This window comes from Ahaetulla prasina, chromosome 14, assembly GCF_028640845.1.
Source record: "Ahaetulla prasina isolate Xishuangbanna chromosome 14, ASM2864084v1, whole genome shotgun sequence".
In the NCBI taxonomy this organism is placed as follows: Eukaryota; Metazoa; Chordata; class Lepidosauria; order Squamata; family Colubridae; genus Ahaetulla; species Ahaetulla prasina.
The window spans coordinates 495500-520118 of NC_080552.1; the positions used below are offsets into that span (position 1 = coordinate 495500).

Consider the following 24619-nt stretch of genomic DNA (forward strand, 5'->3'; position numbering starts at 1 on the left):
TGGAGGGAAGAATATATTCGTGAGTAATTCTGGCCTTATCTATAATTTCCTCGTTATCTCCAGAAACTTGGCAGGCCCGTGGGTAGACGTGGCCAGGACATTTATCTATGTAAATAAATTAGAAGAGAAGGCCTTTGACTGACTCTTTGTTGGGAGTATTGGGGGAGGAAAACAGAACATTTTGCCCAAGACCCCGACTAAACCATCTTCCACCAAAGATGGACCAGCAGCAGGTACAGCAGCAGTTACAGCAGCTACAAGCGGCTAATCAACAGCTCCAGCAGCAAGTGGCTCACTTGGCAGGCCAACTTGCTGCCGGGAATGTGCCTGCAGCCCCCCCCCCCCCGTCCTCCCACTCCTCCTCCTCGTCGTAAGTGCCCGATAACCGTGCCGGATAAGTTTTCTGGGCAGCCTGAGATGTCCCCGACCTTCTTGGGACAGTGCCAGCTCTACATGGCTATGCGGCCAGAGGATTTCCCAGACGACCGGGCTAAGGTGGCCTTCGTGATTAACCTTCTTTCCGGCTCAGCTGCTCGATGGGCCACGCCCCTCTTGCTCCAGGACAGCCCCCTGCTGGCGGACCAACAGCGTTTTTGGCAGCACCTGCGCACCATGTACAAGGACCCCGTTCAAATGCTGACGGCAACCAGGCGCCTTAAGGAACTCCGTCAAGGAAAACACCCCCTGCAGGAGTACATCGCCGAATTTCGTCTTTTGTGCCAGGACTCTGACTGGAATGATGCAGCGCTGGTGGACGCGTTCCAGGAGGGACTCTCAGAGGAATTGCAAAATGAGCTGGCCCGGGTGGAGGCGCTGCGGACCCTCGACAACTTGGTGCCCCTTTGAATCTGCCTCGACGCCCGTCTGCAATGGCGACCGTCCCGTTGCACCCCCCGGGACCCGCCATCGACATCTGCACCCCCACTTCCTGCACCACCAGCATCCCGGGTCGCCCCACGTTTTGTAACCGCTGCGGAAGAGCCCATGGACTTGGGAGCGGCCAGACCTCGCCTAACGGCCCAGGAGCGGAACCGGAGGCGCCAAGGGGGATTGTGCCTGTATTGTGGGGAGCCCGGCCACTTCGCCGCTTTTTGCCCCAGAAAGCGAAGTGGGGCACGCACACCGGTCCCCGAATCACAGCGTGACCAATCGGGAAATGGAGCAGGCCCGACCTCGGGGAAACCCTAGGTCGGGCACGTACTAAGCCCCCACTGGACGTTGCGGAAGTAGACTCTGGGCCCCCTCGGCATTTGATTCTGGACACACGGGTATGGTTGGGGAACCCGTCGGATGGGCTCCAGGCGCATGCACTGGTGGACTCAGGGGCCACAACAAACTTTATGGACCAGGCCTTTGTGACCCAGTTTGCGGTCCCCGTGGTTCCGGTGGACCCTCCGATGCGGGTAGAGACAATTGATGGACGAGAACTGGTGTCCGGCCCCATTAAATTCGCCACCCAGCCTTTGCGCTTGGCTATTGGGGACCATAAGGAGGCGATCCAGTTTTATGTCACGGCAGACCTTCATTTTCCCTTGGTCCTTGGGTTGGCCTGGCTTCGGACCCACGATCCTCAGGTGGCCTGGTCGCGGAACGCCATCTCTTTCCCGAGTCTGCAGTGCGTCGACCACATCCGCCACACCTGTGCCGGCCAGAACGTCCCCACCGCTGCCATCACCTTGCCTCCTGAGCTGACGGACTTCGCCGACGTGTTCAGCGAGAAGGAGGCAGACCGACTACCCCCGCATCGGCCCTACGATTGCCCCGTAGACCTTCTGCCCAATGCACCACTGCCTGTGGGACGCCTGTATTCCATGTCGGAGCCCGAGTTGGCTGCCCTCAGGGACTTCCTGGACAAAAATCTGGCCCGAGGGTTCATCCGGCCTTGAAAGTCCCCTCTCTTGGCCCCGGTCCTCTTTGCGAAGAAGAAGACAGGGGACTTGCGCTGTGATTACCGCCGGCTAAACGCCATTACGGTGCGGAATCGCTACCCCCTGCCGCTCATCCCGGAGCTGCTGGAGAGGTTGCGGGAGGCCACAATCTTCACCAAGCTCGATCTCCGGGAGGCCTACAACCTGGTGCGGATGCGAGAAGGAGACGAATGGAAGATGGAATTCGGCATCCGATACGGACACTACGAATATACTGTCATGCCATTTGGGTTGACCAATGCTCCCGCCGTTTTCCAGCACTTCATGAACGACGTGTTCCGAGACATGTTGGATCGGTTTGTGGTTATCTACCTGCACGACATCCTGATTTACTCCACTTGTGGGGTGCCGCAGGGGTCGATTCTCTCGCCTCTCCTGTTCAACATCTACATGAAGCCGTTGGGCGAGGTCATCAGTGGCTTTGGGGTGAGTTATCATCTGTACGCTGATGATACTCAGCTGTACTTTTCCACCCCAGGCCACCCCAGCGAAGTTGTTGAAGTGCTGTCCCGTTGTTTGGAGGCCGTACGGGTCTGGATGGGGAGAAACAGACTCAGACTCAATCCATCCAAGACGGAGTGGCTGTGGATGCCGGCATCCCGGTACAGTCAGCTGCAAGAACTCTGAAAAACAATGGCTTCTGAGTTTCATTTTCTGAGAAGCCATTTTCAGAAACTCAGAAGCCATTGTTTTTCAGAGTTCTTTACTAGCATGAGGAAACTGGCACACGATGAGTGAAATTCCAAAACTGAACTTCCGGATTCTTTTCCCAGTTATACAAACCCCAAGATTCCCACCCCCCTGACCCCTTTGATGGTCACATGGTCCCACGTTCTCCCAGTTCATTCGAATATCTTCTCGCCACTCTTCCTGCAGATGTGAACACCATCCGACCTTGACCGCTTGAAGAATGTTACCATACCCCTCAGCCCCCCTTCTTCCCCTCAGGGGAAAAATGTGGCAGCGTCTGGAAACCTAAAGTCTAGTATGGTTTCCAGGCCTGACACCCGGTAGCCTACCGACTGACCCTGCCACGATCCATGCGGATCCACTCCGTCTTTCACCGGTCCCTTCTGGGCCCTGAGGCCACACCGAGTCCCCTTTGGTGCCCAACAGCACCCATCACTGTCGCCGAGGACGGGTCGGAGGAATACGAAGTCCACAGCGTACGAGACTCCCACTGGCTGAAGGGTCGTTTCCAATATTTGATCACGTGGAAGGGATACGGGACTGATTTCTCCTGGGTCGATGCCTCCGATGTTCATGCCCCTGACCTGGTGCAGGCCTTCCATGAGCAGAACCCAGCCCGACCGCATCCCGATCGTCAGCCCCGGGGGAAGGGCCCTGCGGTGAGGGATAGTGTTGTGACTCAGGTTCCTGGACCCGGACTCCTGGACTCGGATGATTCAGAAAGTGAGGGAGAAGAACTGGCAAGCCCTGCTTCTCTTGAGCCCTCTCCCTCCCTGGCACCCACTCAAAGGGAGGAGGAGGGGCCGGCAAGGCCTGATTCTCTGGAGCCTTCTTCTGATTTGGCAACGCCCCAAGAACAGTTTTGGAGTGATGCAAGACTGCGCAGATGTGACCGGCGCACGCAGCAGAAGCAGCATTGGGATAAAGCCAAGTAATGATTGTCATGCAATGACATCTACAGAGACTATAAATAGGAGGCGGGACTTCCTGGTTTTTTGTCTTGTACAAAGCAATGAATTTGCACGGGCAAACTGTATCAATGGAGGGAAGAATATATTCGTGAGTAATTCTGGCCTTATCTATAATTTCCTTGTTATCTCCAGAAACTTGGCAGGCCCGTGGGTAGACGTGGCCAGAACATTTATCTATGTAAATAAATTAGAAGAGAAGGCCTTTGACTGACTCTTTGTTGGGAGTATTGGGGGAGGGAAACAGAACAGTGGGATTCTGAGGCAGCGAGACCAGGAAAAGAGCTGAAGGAGTACGGATTCGCAAAACCCAGCCCGTATCGGAAGCGGTTACATAGCCATGTCCAGCTATACACCACCAGTGCTGTTTGACCCTACCAAGGAGAAATGGGGGTCGTACATGGCTCGTTTCGAGTGTTTCCTCGAAGCGAACGAACTACAGGGAGTCTCGGATAATTGGAAGCGTGCTTACTTCCTGAGTCACTGCGGACAAGAGGTTTTCGATACCGCCGAATAGCTATCAGAACCAACGCCGGTACAGTCGGTACCATGGCAAACGCTGGAAACGACACTGAAAGCACACTACGCTCCGGTGCCGTCGAAGTTTGTTCAGCGTTTCGAACTAAGACAGAGAGTTCAGCGAGAAGGCAAATGGATAAGCGTGTACATGGCCGCATTGAGGAAAGCCGCGAACCACTGTGAGAACCGGGATTTGGATGACTCCTTACTGGAACAACTCATTTGTGGGGTCCGGGACATTCGTTTACAGATGCGGTTGCTGTCCAAAAGCAACCTAACCCTAGCCCTGGCCCTGGACGAGGCAAGGGCACACGAGATGTCCACCAAAGCGGCGGAGACCCTACAGAAACTGAACACCGGCACGAAAGCAGCGCCAGTCCACAGCGAGGTCGTCGAGGCCGAATCCGGGGGCGAGGAAGAAGAAGAGGTCTTCCATACCAGGAGGTCAGAGAGAGGCGACCGGGACGAGTGCGTGAGCTGCGGAGGCCAACACCAATGGCAAAATTGCAGATTCAAGGACGCAATTTGCTGGCAGTGCGAAAAGAAAGGGCACATCACACAAGCCTGTCGAGCCCCACAACCGTCCCGCCCAAAATTCAAACCGGCCAATCAGCAGAGCGCTGGACCGACAAAACGGCCAGGGATTGGCCCATCCAAAAGAGGCGCGAAATTGAACCAAACAACTGTACGAGTGGGTCACGCATCAACGCGACTAGAGAAGAAGATATTCACACGGACGCACATCGAAGGAGTGCCGTGTAAGATGGAGGTGAACACCGGCTCGTCGATCACGATCATGTCCTGGGACACCGTCGCGAGGAACCTGCCAGATGTCATGAAACGCCAGCTGCAAACCCAAAAGCTGAGAGTGCAAGACTACCAGGGAAACCAGATCCCTGTTCGAGGAATCACGTCCGTCAAAGTGAGATACGGGAATTTTAAGAAGACTCTACCGCTCACCATCGTAGATGGAAACCTTCCAAGCTTGCTAGGCCTGGACTGGTTCAGAGCCCTAGGAATGGAAGTGACCGGGGTTCACAGTAGTGGAGTTAACCTAAAAGATGAACTGCTGAAAGAGTTTGAGGACGTCTTCCAGGACTGCCTGGGCAAGTACGTGGGGACCCTTATTTCGGTCAATTTAGATCCCCAGGTGGCTCCATTAGGTTAAAGACTAGGCGGGTCCCCTTCGCTCTTAAGCCCAAAATTGACCGGGAGTTAGACAAACTAGTAAACCAGGGCATACTAGTCCCCGTCGACCATGCCAAATGGGAGACACCGATTGTGACCCCAGTCAAACTGGACGGATCAGTCCGGATTTGCGCTGACTACAAGGCAACGCTTAACAAAGCATTGCAGAAGAGCGCATACCCCGTTCCCGTAGTGCAACATCTGTTGCACTCATTGGGACAAGGGCAGGTCTTTGCCAAACTCGATTTGGCCCAAGCCTACCAACAATTACTCGTAGACAATGACACAGCCGAGGCGCAGATGATTGTAACACATCGAGGCGCTTTCAAATGCACTCGACTCCAGTTTGGAGTCAGCGTAGCCCCAGGGTTGTTCCAAAATCTAATGGAACGTCTGCTACAGGGAATACCGGGGGTCGTGCCATATTTTGACGATGTACTTGTTTCAGCAGAGAACTTAGATGAGCTAGGGGTCAAACTACGGAAGGTCTTGGGCATTTTCAGGTCTGCTGGACTTAAGGTCAAGCTCAACAAATGCCAGATAGGAGTTGAATCCGTAGAGTTCTTAGGTTATCAAATAGACAGAGAAGGCATCCACCCCACGGAGAGCAAAGTGCGAGCCATTAAAAAGGCTCCGGCTCCCAAAAATAAAGCTGAGTTACAGGCATTTTTAGGGCTTGTGAACTTCTACGTGGTTTTCTTGCGAAATAAGGCAACAGTAGCAGAGCCGCTGCACAAGCTATTGGCGAAAAAGGCTGTTTGGACGTGGGGCAAGGTTGAGGCTAGGGCATTCGAGGGCGTTAAGAACCTCTTGTCCAGTGATAGCTTGCTAATCCAATACAACGGGACATTACCACTAGTGCTAGTCTGTGATGCGTCACCCTACGGGGTAGGGGCTGTCCTCAGCCATAGGCTACCGAACGTATCGGAAGCCCCCATAGCATATTTCTCCCGTAGAAAGGAACTACAGCCAACTAGACAGAGAGGCCCTGGCCATAGTTTCGGGAGTTAAAAAATTCCACGAATACCTATTTGGGCGGCAATTCGAAATAGTAACAGACCACAGACCACTATTGGGACTCCTGGCGGGGGACCGTCCAACTCCGGTGGCACTATCACCCAGAATGACCCGTTGGACTATCTTCCTGGTGGCATACTCATACAGATTGTCCCACCGTCCGGGGAAGGACCTAGGACACGCAGACACTTTGAGTAGATGCCCTTTACCAGAGACGATCGAAGACCCAACCCCAGGGACGCCCATCTTACTAATTGACTCTCTAGACTCTGGCCCGGTTACTTCTAAGGAAGTGACTAGGGCATCGTACAGAGATGTTATCATAAGGACTGTAATCGGTTGGGTACAGAGGGGATGGCCCGATGCACCGGGGGAACGGTTCAAAGAATTTACAAAAAAACGTTCGGAACTGTCAGTTCAAGGGGGTTGTCTGTTATGGGGGGATAGAGTGGTTATTCCGGAGAAACTGCGAGAAAATGTGTTGGAACTGTTACATGTAGGTCACCGGGGATTGTGAGGATGAAAAGCCTGGCGAGGAGTTATGTGTGGTGGCCACAAATGGACAAAGACATTAGCGACAGGGTAGGGAAATGCCAGGCCTGCCAAGAGTCAAGGCCACTACCCCCAACAGCCCCCATAAGGGAGTGGGAGAAACCCCAGGGTCCTTGGTCCAGGATCCACATAGATTTTGCCGGGCCATTCCATGGGCAAACCTTTTTAATCGTGGTAGACGCATTTTCAAAGTGGCTAGAAATCTTGCTCATGAAATCCACAACAGCCGAAGCCGTAATTACAACATTATGGCACCTTTTTGTAACACACGGGTTGCCCGACACCCTAGTGTCCGACAACGGCCCGCAATTCACAGCTACCCAATTCGAGGGGTATTTAGCGGAAGAGGGCATCCGACATGTCCTCTCGGCGCCTTTCCACCCGAAGACGAACAGGCTTGCAGAACGATTCGTTCGCAGTGCCAAGGAAGCGCTGTCTAGAATAACCCCCAGTGATTGGCAAGTCAAAATCGATACCTTTCTAGCGGTACAACACAGAACCCCCTGTGTAGCCACAGGGCGCAGCCCATCAGAACTATTGATGGGTAGGAAACTTAGGTGTCCCTTAGATCGTTTAAACCCAACGTACTCCCCTGACGGGTACCAGGGCATCCAGGAAAAAACCAGGGAAATGGCAATGGGTGATTTAGTGTGGGCACATAATTATAGTGAAGGCCTGGCATGGCTTAAAGGAACAATCACTGGAGTAACAGATCCAAAATCATATATAGAGGACATGGGGGATGGCCGAGTATGGAGGCGCCACATAGATCAATTACGAAAAAGGGTACAAAACAAACCAGAAACAGCACAACCAGACCCTGACTACCAAATATTTGAATCAACAGCTAACTCAAACCCGCGGCGATCGGAGGACTTAGCTGAACTTGGAGAAGTCCAGCGACGCCAACCGGCTCCTCCAGAAGACTGCAGGGATGACTCTGCATGTAATCCAGGGCCGGAGGGCCCAGAGGAGGAGCTGGGAGGAACAAACAGTCCCTCCGACCAGCTCGACTCACTCCCAGGGAATGAATTGCGCAGGTCAGAAAGAGTTAGGAGACACCCTGTCTACCTGCGTGACTACGTGGAAAAATAACATGCAAATTCCATGCAAAAAGTGGCACAATGCGTTCTGGGAGGGGAAGAGTGTTATGTATTTGAACTTTAAGAGGGAAGTTTGGGCGGGAACAAGCACGTTGCTGATTGGCTGATGCCTCAGCCAAAATAGTATTTAAAGAGGGGTTTTGCCTATTGGTCTTTTGCTGGGTCACAATAAACTAAAGAGCTGTTGTCACTTGTATGGTCTCCTGCCTCGTCATTGCCCAAACTTAACAAATATCCAGAAAATAGCTTTTGTTTCTTTCTGCTTTGTTCCCTGATCAAGTTACAGAGTAACAAAGTATCAGATTACAGCAAGCAAGGTTGGCTGAAATGTAAGAAAAGACAGTTGGGTAGCTCTTAGCTGAAAGTTTTTTCAAAAAGCTTGATGACATTATAACGGAAATTATACGTGGAAAACATGCAGAGGCATGTAGTTTTAAACAAAGATTCAGAAAAGGACTCTGATCTGAAAGTTGCAGACCAAAGAAATATTCCCGCAGCCGGAGAACTAATTGAATTGATCCTTGAGCTCTTTGAAGTTCAGGCCTACATATCCTTACAATATTTAGAGTCTGACTGAATGGGGATGTGACAAATTCTTTTTATGAAGAGTGAACATACAGAGAACATATGTAAGAGATTAGGAATGAAGGGTGGATAATGATACTGTTTATGTATTATGTATTAAAAGAAATTAAGATGAAGTATGGAAAAAGAATATTAAGGCTGAAATTGGAAATAGGTAAAATGGACTTGGGGGGAAAAAAGAACAATATGGTTGAAGTTGAAATAACAATATATGGTGAAAAATGATTAATTCGTGATAAAAAACTATATGAAAAAGATGAATATGGAAAAAATGGGAAGATTGGAATAGATTAAAAAGATTAATATATATAATGTATAAGATGTGAACTGGTCAACACTCTGATCATAAAATATGTATGATGAAAGAAAATTTTTAATAAAACTTGTTTACATTAAAAAAAGAGAAACAAATGTGGATATTTGAACCAGGATGAATTACTTTTAATTTTTGGAATGATTTGGGATAGATAAGACACTATGGCAAACTTCCTACGAATGAATTACTATGACAGTTTGTTAACAGAGAGTTCTGAAACCTTAATCTTGTCTTTTTTATTCTTCTTTTTCTTCCTTTTAACTATTTTGTTATTAATATAGTATATAGAAGACAGGTAAATAATTTGCAAACAAATTTACTATTTTAAAAATTGGGGGTGGACTATTTCACAAGAGGTAGGAACCAATATTGTAGTAATGTATTAATCAGTATTCAATTGGGATAAAATGTGTATATGTGTTGCTTTTTTTCTTGCATTTTTTAATGTCCTGATTGTTTTATGTTTTCTTTTTATTTATTTATTTATTTATTTGCTTTTTTGGGAGCTTTGTATTTTAATATACTTTTGAATAAAATAAACAATAGAATGAAGAAAAAAGAAAAAGAACTGGAGAAGGTAACAGACAAAACCCTGCAAATAGGAATAAAACAACTGTGGCAAAAGAAAGCAAATGTAGTACCAATAATAATAGATGCCTTGCAGGGCATCTACTTACCTTTACTACCAGTTCACAATGAGACCGCTCGCGCACACACTTCTGCACATGTGCAGAAACTTCCTGACAACGTCTGGTCAGTGGGCGGAACCTCCCGCCAGTTTTACTACCGGTTTGCAAGAACTGGTCCAAACTGGGGGCAACCCACCAGTGATGCCTTGGTGCAATCCCCAAACAACTGGAGCACCAGTTGAACACTATTGGCATTGACAGATTCATGATCAGTCAATTGTAAAATGTGGCTTTACTCAGAATAGCTTCCATCCTGCAATGATACTTCTAACACCAGCCAACTTCCACATCTGCCCTTGGGAAGGACTTCGGGAAGTAGTCCCAGGCCCTTTGGAAGGACTTGATAGGCAGATAAAAATGCCAAATCCCGTCTGGACATCTGGCTGTCTGTGCAATGAATCATAATATAAAATAATTTTAAAAAAATAATAATTAAAATTTAAAATTATTAGGCTATTGATTCTTAACCTATCAGATAATAACCTAGTGGATATTTGCATGATATAAAAACTTATTTATCCTTGGGCAAGGTTTTATTTATTTATAAAATTTCTATGCAGCTCCTTTTTTCTGCTACAAATTTTACTGTTTGCTTATTTGTTTATGGCTGCACATCCCAAATTCATTACTCTGAAGAACTAGAATGTAAACAAAAAGTATTCAAAACAGAAAAAGAACAAAACAGATTCACCAAATTTGACTGCACTGGATTTGCAAAAAAAAAAAAAAGACACTGTATGAATGACAATACACATAAGCACCATTACTAGTTCTGTAGCTGTTCAATATTTCCTGTTATGTATTCAGGTTTGTACCTTTAAATATTTGAGCGGGAAATCAGCACGTTGCTGATTGGACGAAGCCTCCAGCAGAACTGTATAAAAGGAGAGGTTTTTCCCCCAGCCTGTTGCTGGGTTCACCCTATATTAAAGAGCTGTTGTCACTACCCTGGTCTCCAGCCTCGTTACTTCCAGAACTTAACATTGGCGACGAAGGTGGGATCTCGAGGCTAAGGAGAACCAGAACCGAGCTGAAGCACGATAGACCCGAACCCAGCAAACCCAGGGCAGAAAAGCGGAGATGGCCAGTTACACTCCGCCCGCACCGCTTGACCCGGCTAAGGAGAAATGGGGAACGATATGACCCGTTTGAAAGCTTTCTAGAAGCCAACGAACTGCAAGGAGTTCCAGATAACCGAAAAGGGCTTACTTTCAAGCCATTGTGGTCCGGAGGTCATTGATATCGCGGATGCCCTGGCAGAGCCAACGCCGTTGCAGTCGGTGTCGTGGCCAACTTTACAGACTTTACTAAAAAACCACTTCGCACCAACGCCGTCCAAATACGTGCGGCGGTTTGAATTCGGAGAGCGAAGGCAGATGGAGGGCGAATCCATCGGTGACTACATGGCCGCCCTAAGAAAAGCGTCCAAGGACTGCGGATACCGTGACCTAGACGAGGTGCTCCTCGAGCAACTCATCCGAGGGGTCAAAGACATCCGTTTGCGGCGACGGCTGCTAGCAAAGAGCAACCTGACGCTGGCCAACGCTCTGGACGAAGCCAGAGCACATGAAATGTCCTCCCAAGCGGCAGAGACACTGCAGAAGCCGGTCCCACAGAAGGCGAGCGCGAAGGCAACTCCGGTGCACCAGGAGGAGGTTCAGACCGAATCCGACGGTGAAGATGAGGAAGGGGTCTGCCGCACCGAGAAACGCGACAAAGGGGACCGAGATGAGTGCGGAAGCTGCGGGGGTCAACACCAGCGCCAACGCTGCAAGTTTAAGGACGCGATATGTCGGCGGTGTGGGAAGAAAGGGCACCTAGCTCAAGTTTGTCGAGCGGCCCAACCTTCCCGCCGAAAATTCAAATCGGCCAATCAGAGCGCGGAATCGGCAAGGCGACCCGCGATTGGCTCAAACAAAAAAGGCGCGGATTCCAACCAAACAACGGTGGTCATAGGCCGCTCGACAAGTGGAGAAGAAGATCTTCACTAAGCCAAAAATAGAGGGAGTACGGTGCCGGCTTGAAGTAGACACGGGATCAGCGATCACCATCATGTCCTGGGACACTTTGGCGAAGTCGCTGCCGTCCGTCGCAAAGCGCCACCTGCAAGCACAACGGCTACGAGTCCACGACTACCAGGGGAATCGCATCCCTGTTCGAGGACCACCTCCGTCCGAGTCGAGTACGGTCCATACAAGAAGACCCTGCCCATCACGATCGTCGAAGGAACTCTGCCCAGTCTGTTGGGACTAGACTGGTTTCGTGCCCTGGGCATGGGAGTGACTGGCATCTACAAAAGTGACTGTAACCTGAAAGACATTCTCTTTAACGAGTTCGAAGATGTCTTCAAGGACTGCCTGGGCAAGTACAAGGGGACCCCTATTTCCTTCAACTTAGACCCCCAGGTAGCCCCCATTAGGCTTAAAGCGAGGAGAGTCCCTTTTGCCCTAAAACCGAAAATCGATAAGGAGCTGGACAAGCTCATAAATCAGGGGATTTTGGTGCCAGTCGATCACGCAAAGTGGGAGACGCCAATCGTCACCCCAATAAAGTCGGACGGGTCAATTAGAATTTGCGCTGACTACAAGGCGACGCTTAACAAAGCCTTACAGAAAAGCGCTTACCCGTGGTGCAACACTTATTGCACTCTTTGGGGCAAGGACAAGTCTTTGCAAAGTTAGACTTAGCCCAAGCCTACCAGCAACTGCCCGTAGACGCCCGCACAGCCGAAGCCCAAACAATTGTAACGCACAGGGGGGCATTCAAGTGCACCCGATTGCAATTTGGGGTCAGTGTGGCACCAGGGTTGTTCCAAAACCTAATGGAACGACTACTGCAGGGGCTCCCAGGGGTAGTTCCATACTTTGATGACGTCCTCATTTCAGGGGAAAACATGGAGGAATTGGGGGAACGTTTAAGAAAGGTTTTGGGGATTTTCCGGACAGCCGGATTAAAAGTCAAGGCAAACAAATGCCAGATAGGGGTTGAATCCGTCGATTTCTTGGGCTACCGGATAGACAAGAAAGGAATTCACCCTACTGAGAGCAAGGTCAAGGCAATTAGGAAGGCTCCAGCGCCTAAAAATAAAGCAGAGCTGCAGGCATTCCTGGGGTTGGTGAACTTCTATGCGGTCTTTTTAAAGAACAAAGCAACCGTTGCGGAACCGCTGCATAGGCTCTTAGGGAAAAATACTGTTTGGTCTTGGGGAAAGACAGAAAATAGGGCTTTCGAAGCAGTAAAGAACCTGCTCTCAAGTGATAGCCTGCTCATACAATATCACAACTCATTACCCCTAGTGTTGGTTTGCGATGCCTCCCCTTATGGGGTGGGGGCTGTACTCAGCCATAGACTTCCAAACGGCACAGAAGCCCCTATAGCTTTTTACTCTAGAACGATGTCCTCCCCAGAGAGAAACTACAGCCAATTAGACAAAGAAGCACTAGCCATTGTGTCAGGGGTTAAAAAATTCCACGAATATGTCTTTGGGCGGAATTTTGAAATCGTGACTGACCACAGACCGTTACTAGGAATACTGGCTGGCGATCGCCAACGCCTGTGGCACTTTCGCCACGCTTGACCCGATGGACTATATTCTTAGCCGCTTATTCGCATAAGCTGCAGCATCGACCAGGAAAAGAAGTGGGCATGCAGACGCTTGAGCCGATGCCCACTACCAGGGGCGACCAAGACCCCACCCGGGACACCCATCCTACTTATTGACTCTTTGGACTCTGGCCCAGTCACATCTAAGGAAGTGGCTCGGCATCATACCGACATTGTGTTAAGACTGTACTCGGTTGGGTACAGAGAGGTGGCCCGCGCCGGGCTAACGGTTCAAAGAATTTGTTAAAAACGAGATGAGCTCTCGGCTCAAGGGGTGCCTGTTATGGGGTGATCGTGTAATAATTCCTGATAAGTTAAGGGAAAGGTATTGGACCTCCTCCACGAGGGTCACCCAGGATCGTAAGGATGAAGGGGTTAGCTAGAAGCTATGTATGGTGGCCACTCATGGACGCAGAGATTGCTGAGAGGGTAGGGAAATGCCAGGCTTGCCAAGAGTCCAGACCTCTACCCCCAACGGCCCCAGTCAGAATGGGAAAAGCCCCAAGGGCCCTGGTCAAGAATCCACATTGATTTTGCTGGCCCTTTCCACGCCAAAATTCCTAGTGGTTGTTGATGCATTCTCCAAATGGTTGGAGATCATACTCATGAAATCCACTACGTCAAGCAGTAATCGCAGCCCCGCGCCACCTATTCGCAACTCACGGGTTGCCGGACACTCTGGTGTCCGACAATGGGCCCCAATTCACGGCAGCCCAGTTTGAAGAATACCTGGCAGAGGAGGCATCCGACATGCCCTCTCTGCGCCTTTCCACCCTGCGCCGAATGGCCTTGCAGAGCGTTCCGTCCGAGCGCTAAGGAGGCATTGTCCAGGCTCAAGCCAGGTGACTGGCAAACAAAGATAGACTTTTCCTAGCCGTCAGCACAGAACCCCAAGCACGGCCACCGGAAAAGCCCAGCCGAATTACTAATGGGACGGAAACTCCGGTGCCCACTTGACGCTTGAATCCCCATTACACACCAGAGGGTTACAAGGGGCAACTAGAAAAGACAAGGGAAATGAGCATAGGCGACCGGGTGTGGGCCCGAAACTATGGGGACGGCGCTAGTTGGTGCGCAGGCCAAATAATAAAGATAACCGGGCCAAAACCGTACGTGGTAGTGCTACCAGACAACCGAGTGTGGAGGCGCCACATAGATCAGTTAAGGAAACGAATAACTGATCAAACCAACCAAATGAAACAAATCATGACCAATACCAATTTGAATTCCACAGCTGACAATGACCCGGGAGGCGCAAGACTTAGCTGAGGTCCCAGAGTTCCAGCGACGCCATCAGGTTCCCGAGGGAAACAGCTGGAAAGTTTCAAGTAATCCAAGGCCGGATGGCCAAGAAAAAGAGTCAGCCAATAATCCAGAGCCCGTTGGCTCAGAGAAAGAGCTGGGAGGAGAAAACAGCCCCTCCGACCAGCTCAAAACACCACCCAGAACTGAACCGCGCAGGTCAGAAAGAACTAGGAGACGCCCAGGTTATTTGCGTGACTACGTCGAAAAATAACATGTAAATAAATATGTAAATAGAGGCAAAGTGTTTTCTGGGAGGGGAGGAGTGTTATGTATTCAGGTTTGTACCTTTAAATATTTGAGCGGGAAATCAGCACGTTGCTGATTGGACGAAGCCTCCAGCAGAACTGTATAAAAGGAGAGGTTTTTCCCCCAGCCTGTTGCTGGGTTCACCCTATATTAAAGAGCTGTTGTCACTACCCTGGTCTCCAGCCTCGTTACTTCCAGAACTTAACATTTCCCTTAATCTCTTTTGAAGCCCTGATAAATCTATTGATGATCGAATTACTCACATAGCTTTGAAAGAGCCACAAGGGACAGTTTTGGGGATCATTGCAAGGATGGTGGTATTCATACTGGGCAGCCACAGAGTCAGCTTACTCTGGAACCAATCTTTGTACTGAGAGACAGAGGCACTGAGGAGCAAATCTTGCATCTTGTAGAAAAAGGCTTCAAGCATCAAAAACCTCACATCTGTGTTTTCCAGGATCACTCTCTTCTGACAAGTAGAAACACAACCAGACAATTCACATTAACCAAGATTTCATCCCAAAAACAGGGGAAGGAGAGCACCCACCCCCTCCAGATCCTCTAATTAACAATTCAATCCAAAATGGCAGAGAAATACAGACCATGCAATGAAAATAAAATAAATGCAGTTTTGGGAACAACCCAATGGCCATTTTGCTTTTTCTTGCTAAGCAAGGGCATTTTGGGCACTTGGCTATAGTCTTGTGGTCCAAATCTCCCCATTTGGGGTGAGGTTGCTGAAAAAGCAAGGCCCAGCCAAGTTCATTGCTTCAAAAATCCTATTAGACTATGCATTGGACCAAGACAATTCTTGAATATATTCCATTAATTATAATAAGCCAGAAGAGATTCCAGATGCTTCATATGTGTCCCTAAATCTTTTTGAGCCCTAACTATACTTGGAATTAATCTTGCGTGGATTATCTTGACTGCAGATGGGTGGAACTGAAGCAAGTAGCAGATCAATCAAAGGGAGTGAAGCCTTCTATTCACTCTCTTTCTGAATCCTCCTTTTTTTGGATCTTGTTATTTTTTTCTCTCTTCCAACATCCTCTCTTCTTGCTTACATTTGCAACAAATTGTTGGGGATGGGGTATATCAATTATTCTGCATCTGGATTGATCCCTTGCAAATAACTCCTGAAATCAGACTCCTCTGGCCTGAGGTTTAAGTTGCTTGATCCAGTAACTAAAAAGGCTTCTTGTAGTTGCATAGGGGAATTGTTGCAAAGAAAAAAACCCAATGATGACAAGGGATCTAAAGGCTGCAGTACTGAATCCCTGCAGGCAAAATGGTTTGATGAAAAATCCTATAAAAGACAACCTACCTGTGATGCAATGAGGACAAACTCTGACACAAAAGCAATGGTCTCTTCCAGAGACCTGTTTTCTAAAGGCATTAGAAGTGCACGGACCATATCAGGATTATCCAGGATGTTAGAGCCAAAAAAGACGTGAGCAAGTTGGGTGGAGGTAAGATTATCCTTGATCTCAAACTGTAAATATACAAAAAAGACATTGGTAAACCAATATAGTTTTCTTGTGTGGAAATTTCTTTTCTTATTATACTAATGGTGCCTTCATTTTTGTTGAATGTGATGTTGTGGCTTACACCTTTCTGAAGCTTATGTTGTGCACATGTACCCAATTTGCATTTAAAGATAAATCTTAGATTTAAAAAAAATTCCCTCCTTCATGGCAGTGAAAAGCTCACTTCTGGAGCTAAAATTACCTTTCTAAACAGAGTTTCAATCTGTTAATTTCTTTTTAAAGAAACATTAGCTCATTCTATGGTTAGAGAGAACAATCTAACAGAAAGAACATTTTAACATTTCTCAAGTTTGATTAAATATGTGTCCTGAGATGTGACCACTGGACCTGCATAGAGATAGTTTGCCATCTGCTGCATCAAATCAGTCTTGTTAATTCTCATGGTCTCCTGCTAATCTAGTGAAAAAGAAGCTTCAAGACCTTGGAGTAACTATTGGGTTTTTTTCACTTTCCCTAAAATGCTGTCATCAGACTTGAATATCTCTTAGTTTGGGTGGGCTAAAGCCAACCAAGATGTATTCCAGCCTGTCTTTCTTTGGTTGTGACTTTTGAGAGCACCAAACAAGCATTAAAGTTCCTTTTTTGCTTCACCAAAGTGAGCTAAGTGTTGAAATCCACAAGTCTTAAAAGTGGCCAAGATTGGAGACCCCTGCTCTGGATCAAGGTGGCTGGGGAATTCTGGGCGTGGAAGTCCACAAATCTTAGAGAAAGTCTGCTGTAGACATTCCGGAGTCCTAGAACTTGAACTGTTCTGTCCCATCCTAACTGTAGAGAAGCTAAGCCTAGAGAAAGACATCTCAGGCCACATCTCAGGTTATAGAACTTATGGTGATCTGAAAGATTGAAGATTCCTGTAGGTTACACTTCTTTTTCCCAGTTCAAAGCCTCTTGCTGCAAAAGGGCTTGGTGTCCTTTCTTGGAGGACTAAACTGGGGAGAATAGAGGTGAAAGGAAGCTTCTCAAAGATTAGAGCCAAAAGCAGATTATCAAACTGAAATCCCACATTGTGGCTGTCTCTAATTTGAACAAGGGAAGCAAGTGACATCATAAGGATTATGAGGTCATCAGAAGAGCCAAGTAGAATTTAGGTGAAATTGGAAACTCATTCTGTCCATAAGCCTGCTTTGCAGTTGGAATAATTTTGGCATTGGCAATGTAGTCCTTTGCTCCCTTTCATTTAAATATGATATCCCACTGCTACTGTGTGTGTACACAGTATTCTGTAAATTATCTGAAATGATAAATTTATTTTTTCAAAAAAGAACGGATTTGTCATGAGGAATCCAAAACTTTTGAAAACAGGAATATATAAAAGGAGGGTAAAAATATGGAAGGTGCTAGGTTGTGATTTACGACCCAATTCCCTTTCTACATACTTTTTTCACAGAAAAGGACTAGATCTTCAGTCATCACAACATGCCCACCATCTTGCAGATTTTGATCTGCCCACAGATAACTGTGGTGTCCTATGCCTGACCCAATTATTTTTTCAACCCTCATAAACAAGCTTTTTCTTCTTGAATTGCTTTTCATAGCATAGCATTTTTCTAATAAGTGCTATGCTCAGCCCTGAAATTGATGAAAGGCAGCTTGGCACTGAAGGCGTTTTTTGACTTCTAAGCTGTTTGCGCTCCCAGTGCAAGTGCACCAGGCAAACTGCCAGTACTTGCAAATTCCTCTTTTTTGCAATTCCTTCCTTTCCAATGAGTGTCAATAGGAGCATGAATTATCTTGTTAATTATCTGAGCACCATGATGAGCATTCCAAAGGGGGTGGGGGTGGAGAAAAGAGGCAATAAGATTTGCCCTTTTGCCTGGCATCTTTGTTGAGCCAAATTCTGGAGACTCTACTTCTTGTTGACCTCACCCAGTTGTTGAGGGGGTGGCTCCCTCTGGCATTGTAAGCATGTTCAGGGACAACTTTTGTAACAGACTTTCTTCAAAGTTTTTTCTATTCCTTGGTGTACTTATTCTTTGATATCTAAGAATAAAAGTGAAAGGAAGCTTCTCAAATGTTACTGTCATTACTGTTCCTTGGTGTCCTTGTCCTTTGTTATCTCTCAGAACCAATTTAGGACTAAGGAGAAATTTCCTGACAGAACAATTAATCAGTGGAACGACTTGCCTCCGGAAGTTGTGAGTGCTACCAACACTGGAGGTTTTAAAGAAGAATTGACAACCATTTGTCTGAAATGATATCGGGCTTCCTGCTTAAACAGGGCATTGGACTAGAAGATCTCAAGATCCCTTCCAACTCTATTATTCTGTTACCTTACATTAAGGATCAGTGTGCAAAACATGGTTAGGAGCACATAACAAAAAAGTATTTGAGCTGGTAGAATGAAGGCTGGGCATGGCAGTGAAATATTTCAGATCATACAATCCAGCTATAATACCGCACTGAAGCTGGCCAGCAGTTTGATCAAATCTTCATAAAGAGCTTGTTTGACAAAGGACCCAAGGTGGTCTTGCAGCCAGGACTCTGTACCCTCGGTATGAGAAGAACATGCAGATCCTGTCATGTCAAAGGACAGAAAAATACATGCTAAGTAGATATCCACCTGGAACATCAATTTTAAGGTTGGCTCTCGATTAGGAGGAACAATAATCAATCTTGACACTCTTGATATCATGTGCAAACAAAACTTGGTGGGTTTTTTTGTTTTCTATAAAAAATAAAGTTTCCATTAAGCTGAATCAACCCTTCATGGCTTCATGGATATAAATTCAAATAAAATAAAATAAAATAAATAAATAAATATCCAAGCAGTTTCCTTGGCAATGCTATTGAAATAGTTTGCCACCCTCTTCTTCCAGGAGTAATGGGAGATTGCATAAGGAACATTGGTGCCTGCCTGCATAAGTGGAATGAGCATAAGCCCTGCTGATTGGTTGGCTCTATCTCATATCTCTTCCTTGTAATTTTCACTGCAGACCTGCAAAATCCATGTGACGGCAATTACCTGTGATTTTGCGTTGAGTATCGAGGAAAGCAAATAAAGTATCGTAGATGCCTTTTCGATTGGCCAATGGTATAGAAGGATAAACCTGGTTGACAGAGGATACCCTGGACAACAGCAACAAGAAATACGGTGTCACAAATATCCATTTGATACTGAGGATGGTTTGCAGTGGCTCAAGAAATGTAACATGGGGGCTTAAAAAACCAAAAGCGGTGGTGAAAGAAGCTGTAAAAGAACTATGATAGCAGTCTATGGCTAGGTATAAGATATAATGACATGTTATGTCATTGCACAAGTGATACAAATTATACAATAACTAGCACAAACTTCAAATTACTGGAAATTGCTGGCCCATTCCCTTTAAGCTGGAGAAGCTCCCTGGGGGACTTGGCCAGTTGGTCTATCTCAATACTGTGATACAGATACTTTGATGGTGTGGTCCTTAACTTTTCTGATCCCCCTTCCAAATATCCCCAAAGTGGATTGTCACCTTCTTTTGCCTTTTGCTTTATACTCACACAGCTCTGAAGCTGTCACAAGTTGAAACATATGACAAGATCCTTTGAGATTCCTTTTCGCTGATGCTTGGCAAAAGGAGGCCCAGTCTTGTTGACAGCAAGTGGGTCCAGTTTTCTGGAGCAAATGTTGAGAATGTACCTTCAGCCCCCTGAAGAAACTGCAAAAGCATTTGTTTTTGTATGCCTTCATCTTTCAGGGATGTTATCCCAAGCTGTGTGTTTAAAAAGAGAAAATAGAACTATTGGGATTTGTTTAAAACTTGGTGTAAAGAACTGATTGCTCATCAATTTTTTTAATTTTATTTTGTCACAACAGTATATACAATCATCAACATAAACAATAATTCATCATGAGAGAAAAAGTATATATAAGTAAAAGTATACATATAATACTATAATGAAGAGAACAATAGGACAGGAACGGTAGGCACTTTTGTGCTCTTATGCATGCCCCTTATAATCCTTTTAGGAATGGGGTGAGGTTAATGGTAGACAGTTTTTGGTTGAAGATTTTGGGGTTTTGAGTAGAGACTATAGAGTCAGGTAGTGAGTTCCAAGCGTTAACAACTCTCTTACAAAAGTCATATTTTCTGCAATCAAGTTTGAAGCGGTTGACATTAAATTTAAATCTATTGTTTGCTCTTGTATTGTTGCGATTGAAACTGAAGTAGTCTTTTACAGGAAGGATATTACAATAGATGATTCTGTGTGTTAAACACAGATCATGTCGGAGTCGGCGGAGTTCTAAGTTTTCTAAACCCAGGATTTCAAGCCTGGTGGTATAAGGTATTTTGTTGTTTTCGGAGGAGCGAAGAACTCTTCTAGTAAAATATTTCTGGATGCGTTCGATAGTATTAATGTGAGAGATGTGGTATGGGTTCCAGACAGATGAGCTGTATTCAAGAATAGGTCTGGCAAATGTTTTGTATGCTTTGGTTAGTAGTGTAGAGTTTTTGGAAAAGAAGCTATGTAAAATTAAGTTTACAACTTTTAGAGCTTTTTTTGCTATGTAGTTGCAGTGGGCTTTGGCATTTAGGTCATTTGATATGAAAACTCCAAGGTCTTTGGCAGGGAGGGGGTCGTCAGTAAGGTAATGTCCATCAAGCTTGTATTTGATATTAGGGTTCTTTTTACCAATATGTAAGACTGAGCATTTGCTGGTTGATATTTGAAGTTGCCAAGTTTTAGACCAATTGGAAACAAAATTCTGCTTCTCTTCCTCAGTTCAGGCACTTGGTACCTGAAATAATTCTAAAAGCTTGAGGAAGAACTAAGAACAGCAGGAAACTGGAAAGTTGGTTTGGCTGGGGAAAAGAAGATCTTGTGTGAGTATGTAAATAGATATAGACACATACATACGCACAGATAGGCTTTGGTTTATGACCACTCATTCATTGACCATTTAAGGTTACAACAGCACAGAATGAAGGGGACTTATAAATGGTCTTTGAAGTTCTGGCTATTGCAGTATCTAGGTGATCTAGGCGCTCGGTGCCCTGTTTGTAATTATGACATTGCAGCATTGTCATTTGATGACAATTTCTCATGTTTCCTTTTTTTTTACCACTCATGCTCCATAGCACTTGCTTGTGGTACCCCTTATCCCCTGTGGTACCCATAACCAGCAACCTGCTTGTCTGGGACTTCTACCTCTTCCTGCATAACAATCCACATGGTCCTACAAGATTGCCAGGTAATGACTAAGTAGTCCTGCGATATCGTGCTTTATGACTACATTGCTTTGTGATGGAAATTCCTGTTCCAACTCCCATCATAACCTGAGGATTACCTGCATTAATCAAATATCATACCTTCTGGGCCACTGTGTTGAATTGATCCAAATATTCATAATTTTCTGCTAATGGTTTGTTCTGCAATCTTGCAAGGATCTGGCACATGTGCTCTTTGTTGATGATGATTCCAGATTCCAGAGTGAATGATGCAAGTTGTGATGGAGACAAATATTCTAAGACAGCCATCTAGAAGTGGAGGAAAAGGACTCAGAGCAAATGATCACAAACTTGAAAACTTGAGTACTTCTAGGAGGCACAAATGTTGCACCACTGCTTATCATCCATTCTTCCTTATTTCAAGTTTTGATTTCTGTCTGCGTAAAGCTTTTTCCCATTGGTTTTGAGCAGCAGGGAGATGATAATGAGGGGAAGAAGGAGAATTCCTAATAACTCAGAAGCCTGCAAGACTCACTTGGTCCTTCTTTTTTCTTTGCGTAGAGGAAGTTTTGCAACAACGATAATTGTGATCATTTGAAATTATGTCTACTTACACCATCAAAATACAGGTTCCAGCTCAGCAAGTCATGGTATTCCGCATTTCGGCTAAAGTTCCCAAGGTGGATTTGTAGCCAGTCCCGAAAGCTCTGGGTAGGGTGTCCACAGGCCAAGCCTTGAGAGACAAAGCAAACCAATTGTGTCCTGCTAAGTTGTCTAAAAATCAGTTTCCAACAATGATAGCCCTACCAGTTGTGCTGGGCTCAGGAGAAATCTCCTGCCATACTCTTCCTTTGTCTCAGGGGACAGAATCAGTTGGAGACAATAACAGGACTGACTTTCCCCAGAGGATCTTCAGTTTTGAATCAGAAGGAAGATCTCTGTAGCTGAATTCTTGTTCACCGCCTGGCAAGTTTTAGGAACCCAGTCACTGCAGCTTCTAGTTTAATAAGCTGCAAGTCACTTGCTAAATTATAAGGAAGTAAATCATGAACTAGTTCGCTGGGTGAATTTTTTCTCACCACATCAAGCTTCCCATGTGAAAGAAAGGGGTCACCAGAGGATAAAAGTAACACATGTATTATTGGTTTGGGTATGCAAAGTTTGAAGCATTTGGAGTTCATAGCCTGTCCTACCATTCTGGAAATGTTTCAAGGAGTAACCCATTTCAAATTTAAAACAACTCTTCTGAATCTGCAATCATTAGCGAGTGCCCAGCTTTTATCCTATTTTTCCTATGGAGCTCAAGGTGACATACTGTACATAGCACCAACTACCAGTTTTTTATTTTTTCCCCACTGCCACTATTTTGTTTGGTAGTTTGTGCTGAAAAACAATGACTGGATTAGTGAACGCAAGCCTCCCTTATTTATTTATTTATTTATTTATTTATTTATTTATTTATTTATTTATTTATTTATTTATTTATTTATTTATTTATTATCTATCTATCTATCTATACCGCCCTTCTCCCAAAGGACTCAGGGCGGTTTACAGCCATATTAAAACAATTTTTACGAATGATTTTTAAAATGATTTAAAATGAAATATTTAAATTTAGGCTAATTCCTTAAAACCCATTTAAAATTCCCAATTAAAACTATCAGGCCAGTCCTGCACGATGAAACAGCCATGTTTTCAGCTCGCGTCAGAGAAAGTCCGGAGATCAGGGAGTTGGCGAATACCAGGTGGTAATTCGTTCCAGAGGGTTGGGGCCCCCACAGAGAAGGCCCTCCCCCTGGGGGTCACCAGCCGACATTGTCTAGCCGACGGCACCCCGAGGAGGCCCACTCTGTATATATTTCTAGCAAACACTGAAACAAACACCTTCCTCAATCAGACATTTGCTAGATTCATTGGATAACCTAGCGAATTATTTTCAATCACTGACTATTCTGAAAAAGCTTGGGAATCATAGGGATTTTAACTCAGTGCATCTGGAGGCCACCAAAATGGGAGAAAGCAGCATTAATATATTTAAATTCGCTGACTTTGATCAAGTGTGAAAGTCAAGAAAGAGCTGATCCCTTACCAATTTTTCCCATCTTTAAATACATGCAATCTGAAAAGCTAGTGAAACCCAGGCTTTGGTTTCTTGGTTTCATTCCCTTTTCATTGGTTTCTTTTAATGATTTTGACTTAAAAGTGGAAAAAAGTGGTGGTGGGGGAAACCCAAGTGGAACATAAACAGTATCTTTTCTTTTCATTCCCAGGCTCACGCAAAAGCTTAGATATGGGTGTTTCTGGGTTGCAATCTTCACTTAATGATTGGGAAACTTTTTTAGTTGAGGGATGAGGTCCTCTCTGACAACTGTCTCTGCCTTCTTACCACAAGTATCCATTTCATTGGATTAGGAAACCAAATTTCTCTGGATGAAACCTAACATCCTGTCCCCCGTTTTTTACAGCTACATTTTTCATGGTTGATTCTAATTCTTTTTTTTTTTGTAAGTACTGTGTCAGATGGATTAACATTCATGATTAATGGTCAGGATCTTTTTAGCCACATAACGCAGCCTGTTTTGCATGCTTAAACAGTAAAGGCTAGAGTAGTGATGGCTAACCTTTTCAGGACTGAGTGCCCAAAGCGTGTGTGTGCATGTGCGAATGTGCGCGTGCCCAAACCCCCCAAATGCAATGTGTGTGTGCCCCCATGCATGCACCAGCACCCCCACATGCAGCCCGCACCCCCACATGCACCAGAGCCCCCCTGCACATGTGCAGCAGAGACCCAAAGATCACATCCGTGGGCTGGCAAGAGGTGCATGGGCAGCAGAACTGAACTGTGGCGATGGCTCTCGTGTCATCAGAGAAGGTGCTGTGTGCCACCTCTGGCATGCATGCATAGATGTGCCATCCAGGGCTAGAGTCTCCTTAAGGTATAGTTACCTGATTTGACTTTTGACATCAAAAATGCTTTGATGAATCCAAAAATGTTTGCAGCATTTTCCGCTGGGATGTTGGAATAGATGTTGTTAAATCCCTTCAGTCTAGGAGACATAATAATTTGACACGTAAAGGGAGGCAAAAGCTCTGCCAATTCAGGCTTGATCTCTACTGACTTTAGGGACACAACCAAGCAATTTTGTGGCAGCAATATTGAAAGAGCTTTGCTGTTGCTTTGGAAGCCCCCCCTTTAGAAGAATGAAATAT

The 24619-nt window shown here is 46.0% G+C and overlaps 1 protein-coding gene across 1 annotated transcript in view; it reads right to left on the reverse strand.

Annotated features, from left to right (window-relative positions):
- LOC131185294 (uncharacterized) overlaps nt 1-24619 on the reverse strand; it is a 210222-nt gene that overhangs the window by 44647 nt on the left and 140956 nt on the right. The window contains exons 36-43 of the mRNA XM_058157710.1: nt 24356-24456; nt 22024-22142; nt 21551-21718; nt 19740-19951; nt 19222-19325; nt 18655-18773; nt 16037-16204; nt 14973-15178 (exon numbers count right to left, since the gene is read on the reverse strand). Of these exons, the coding sequence (XP_058013693.1) occupies nt 14973-15178; nt 16037-16204; nt 18655-18773; nt 19222-19325; nt 19740-19951; nt 21551-21718; nt 22024-22142; nt 24356-24456 (1197 nt within the window). The remainder of the gene's footprint in view (nt 1-14972; nt 15179-16036; nt 16205-18654; nt 18774-19221; nt 19326-19739; nt 19952-21550; nt 21719-22023; nt 22143-24355; nt 24457-24619) is intronic.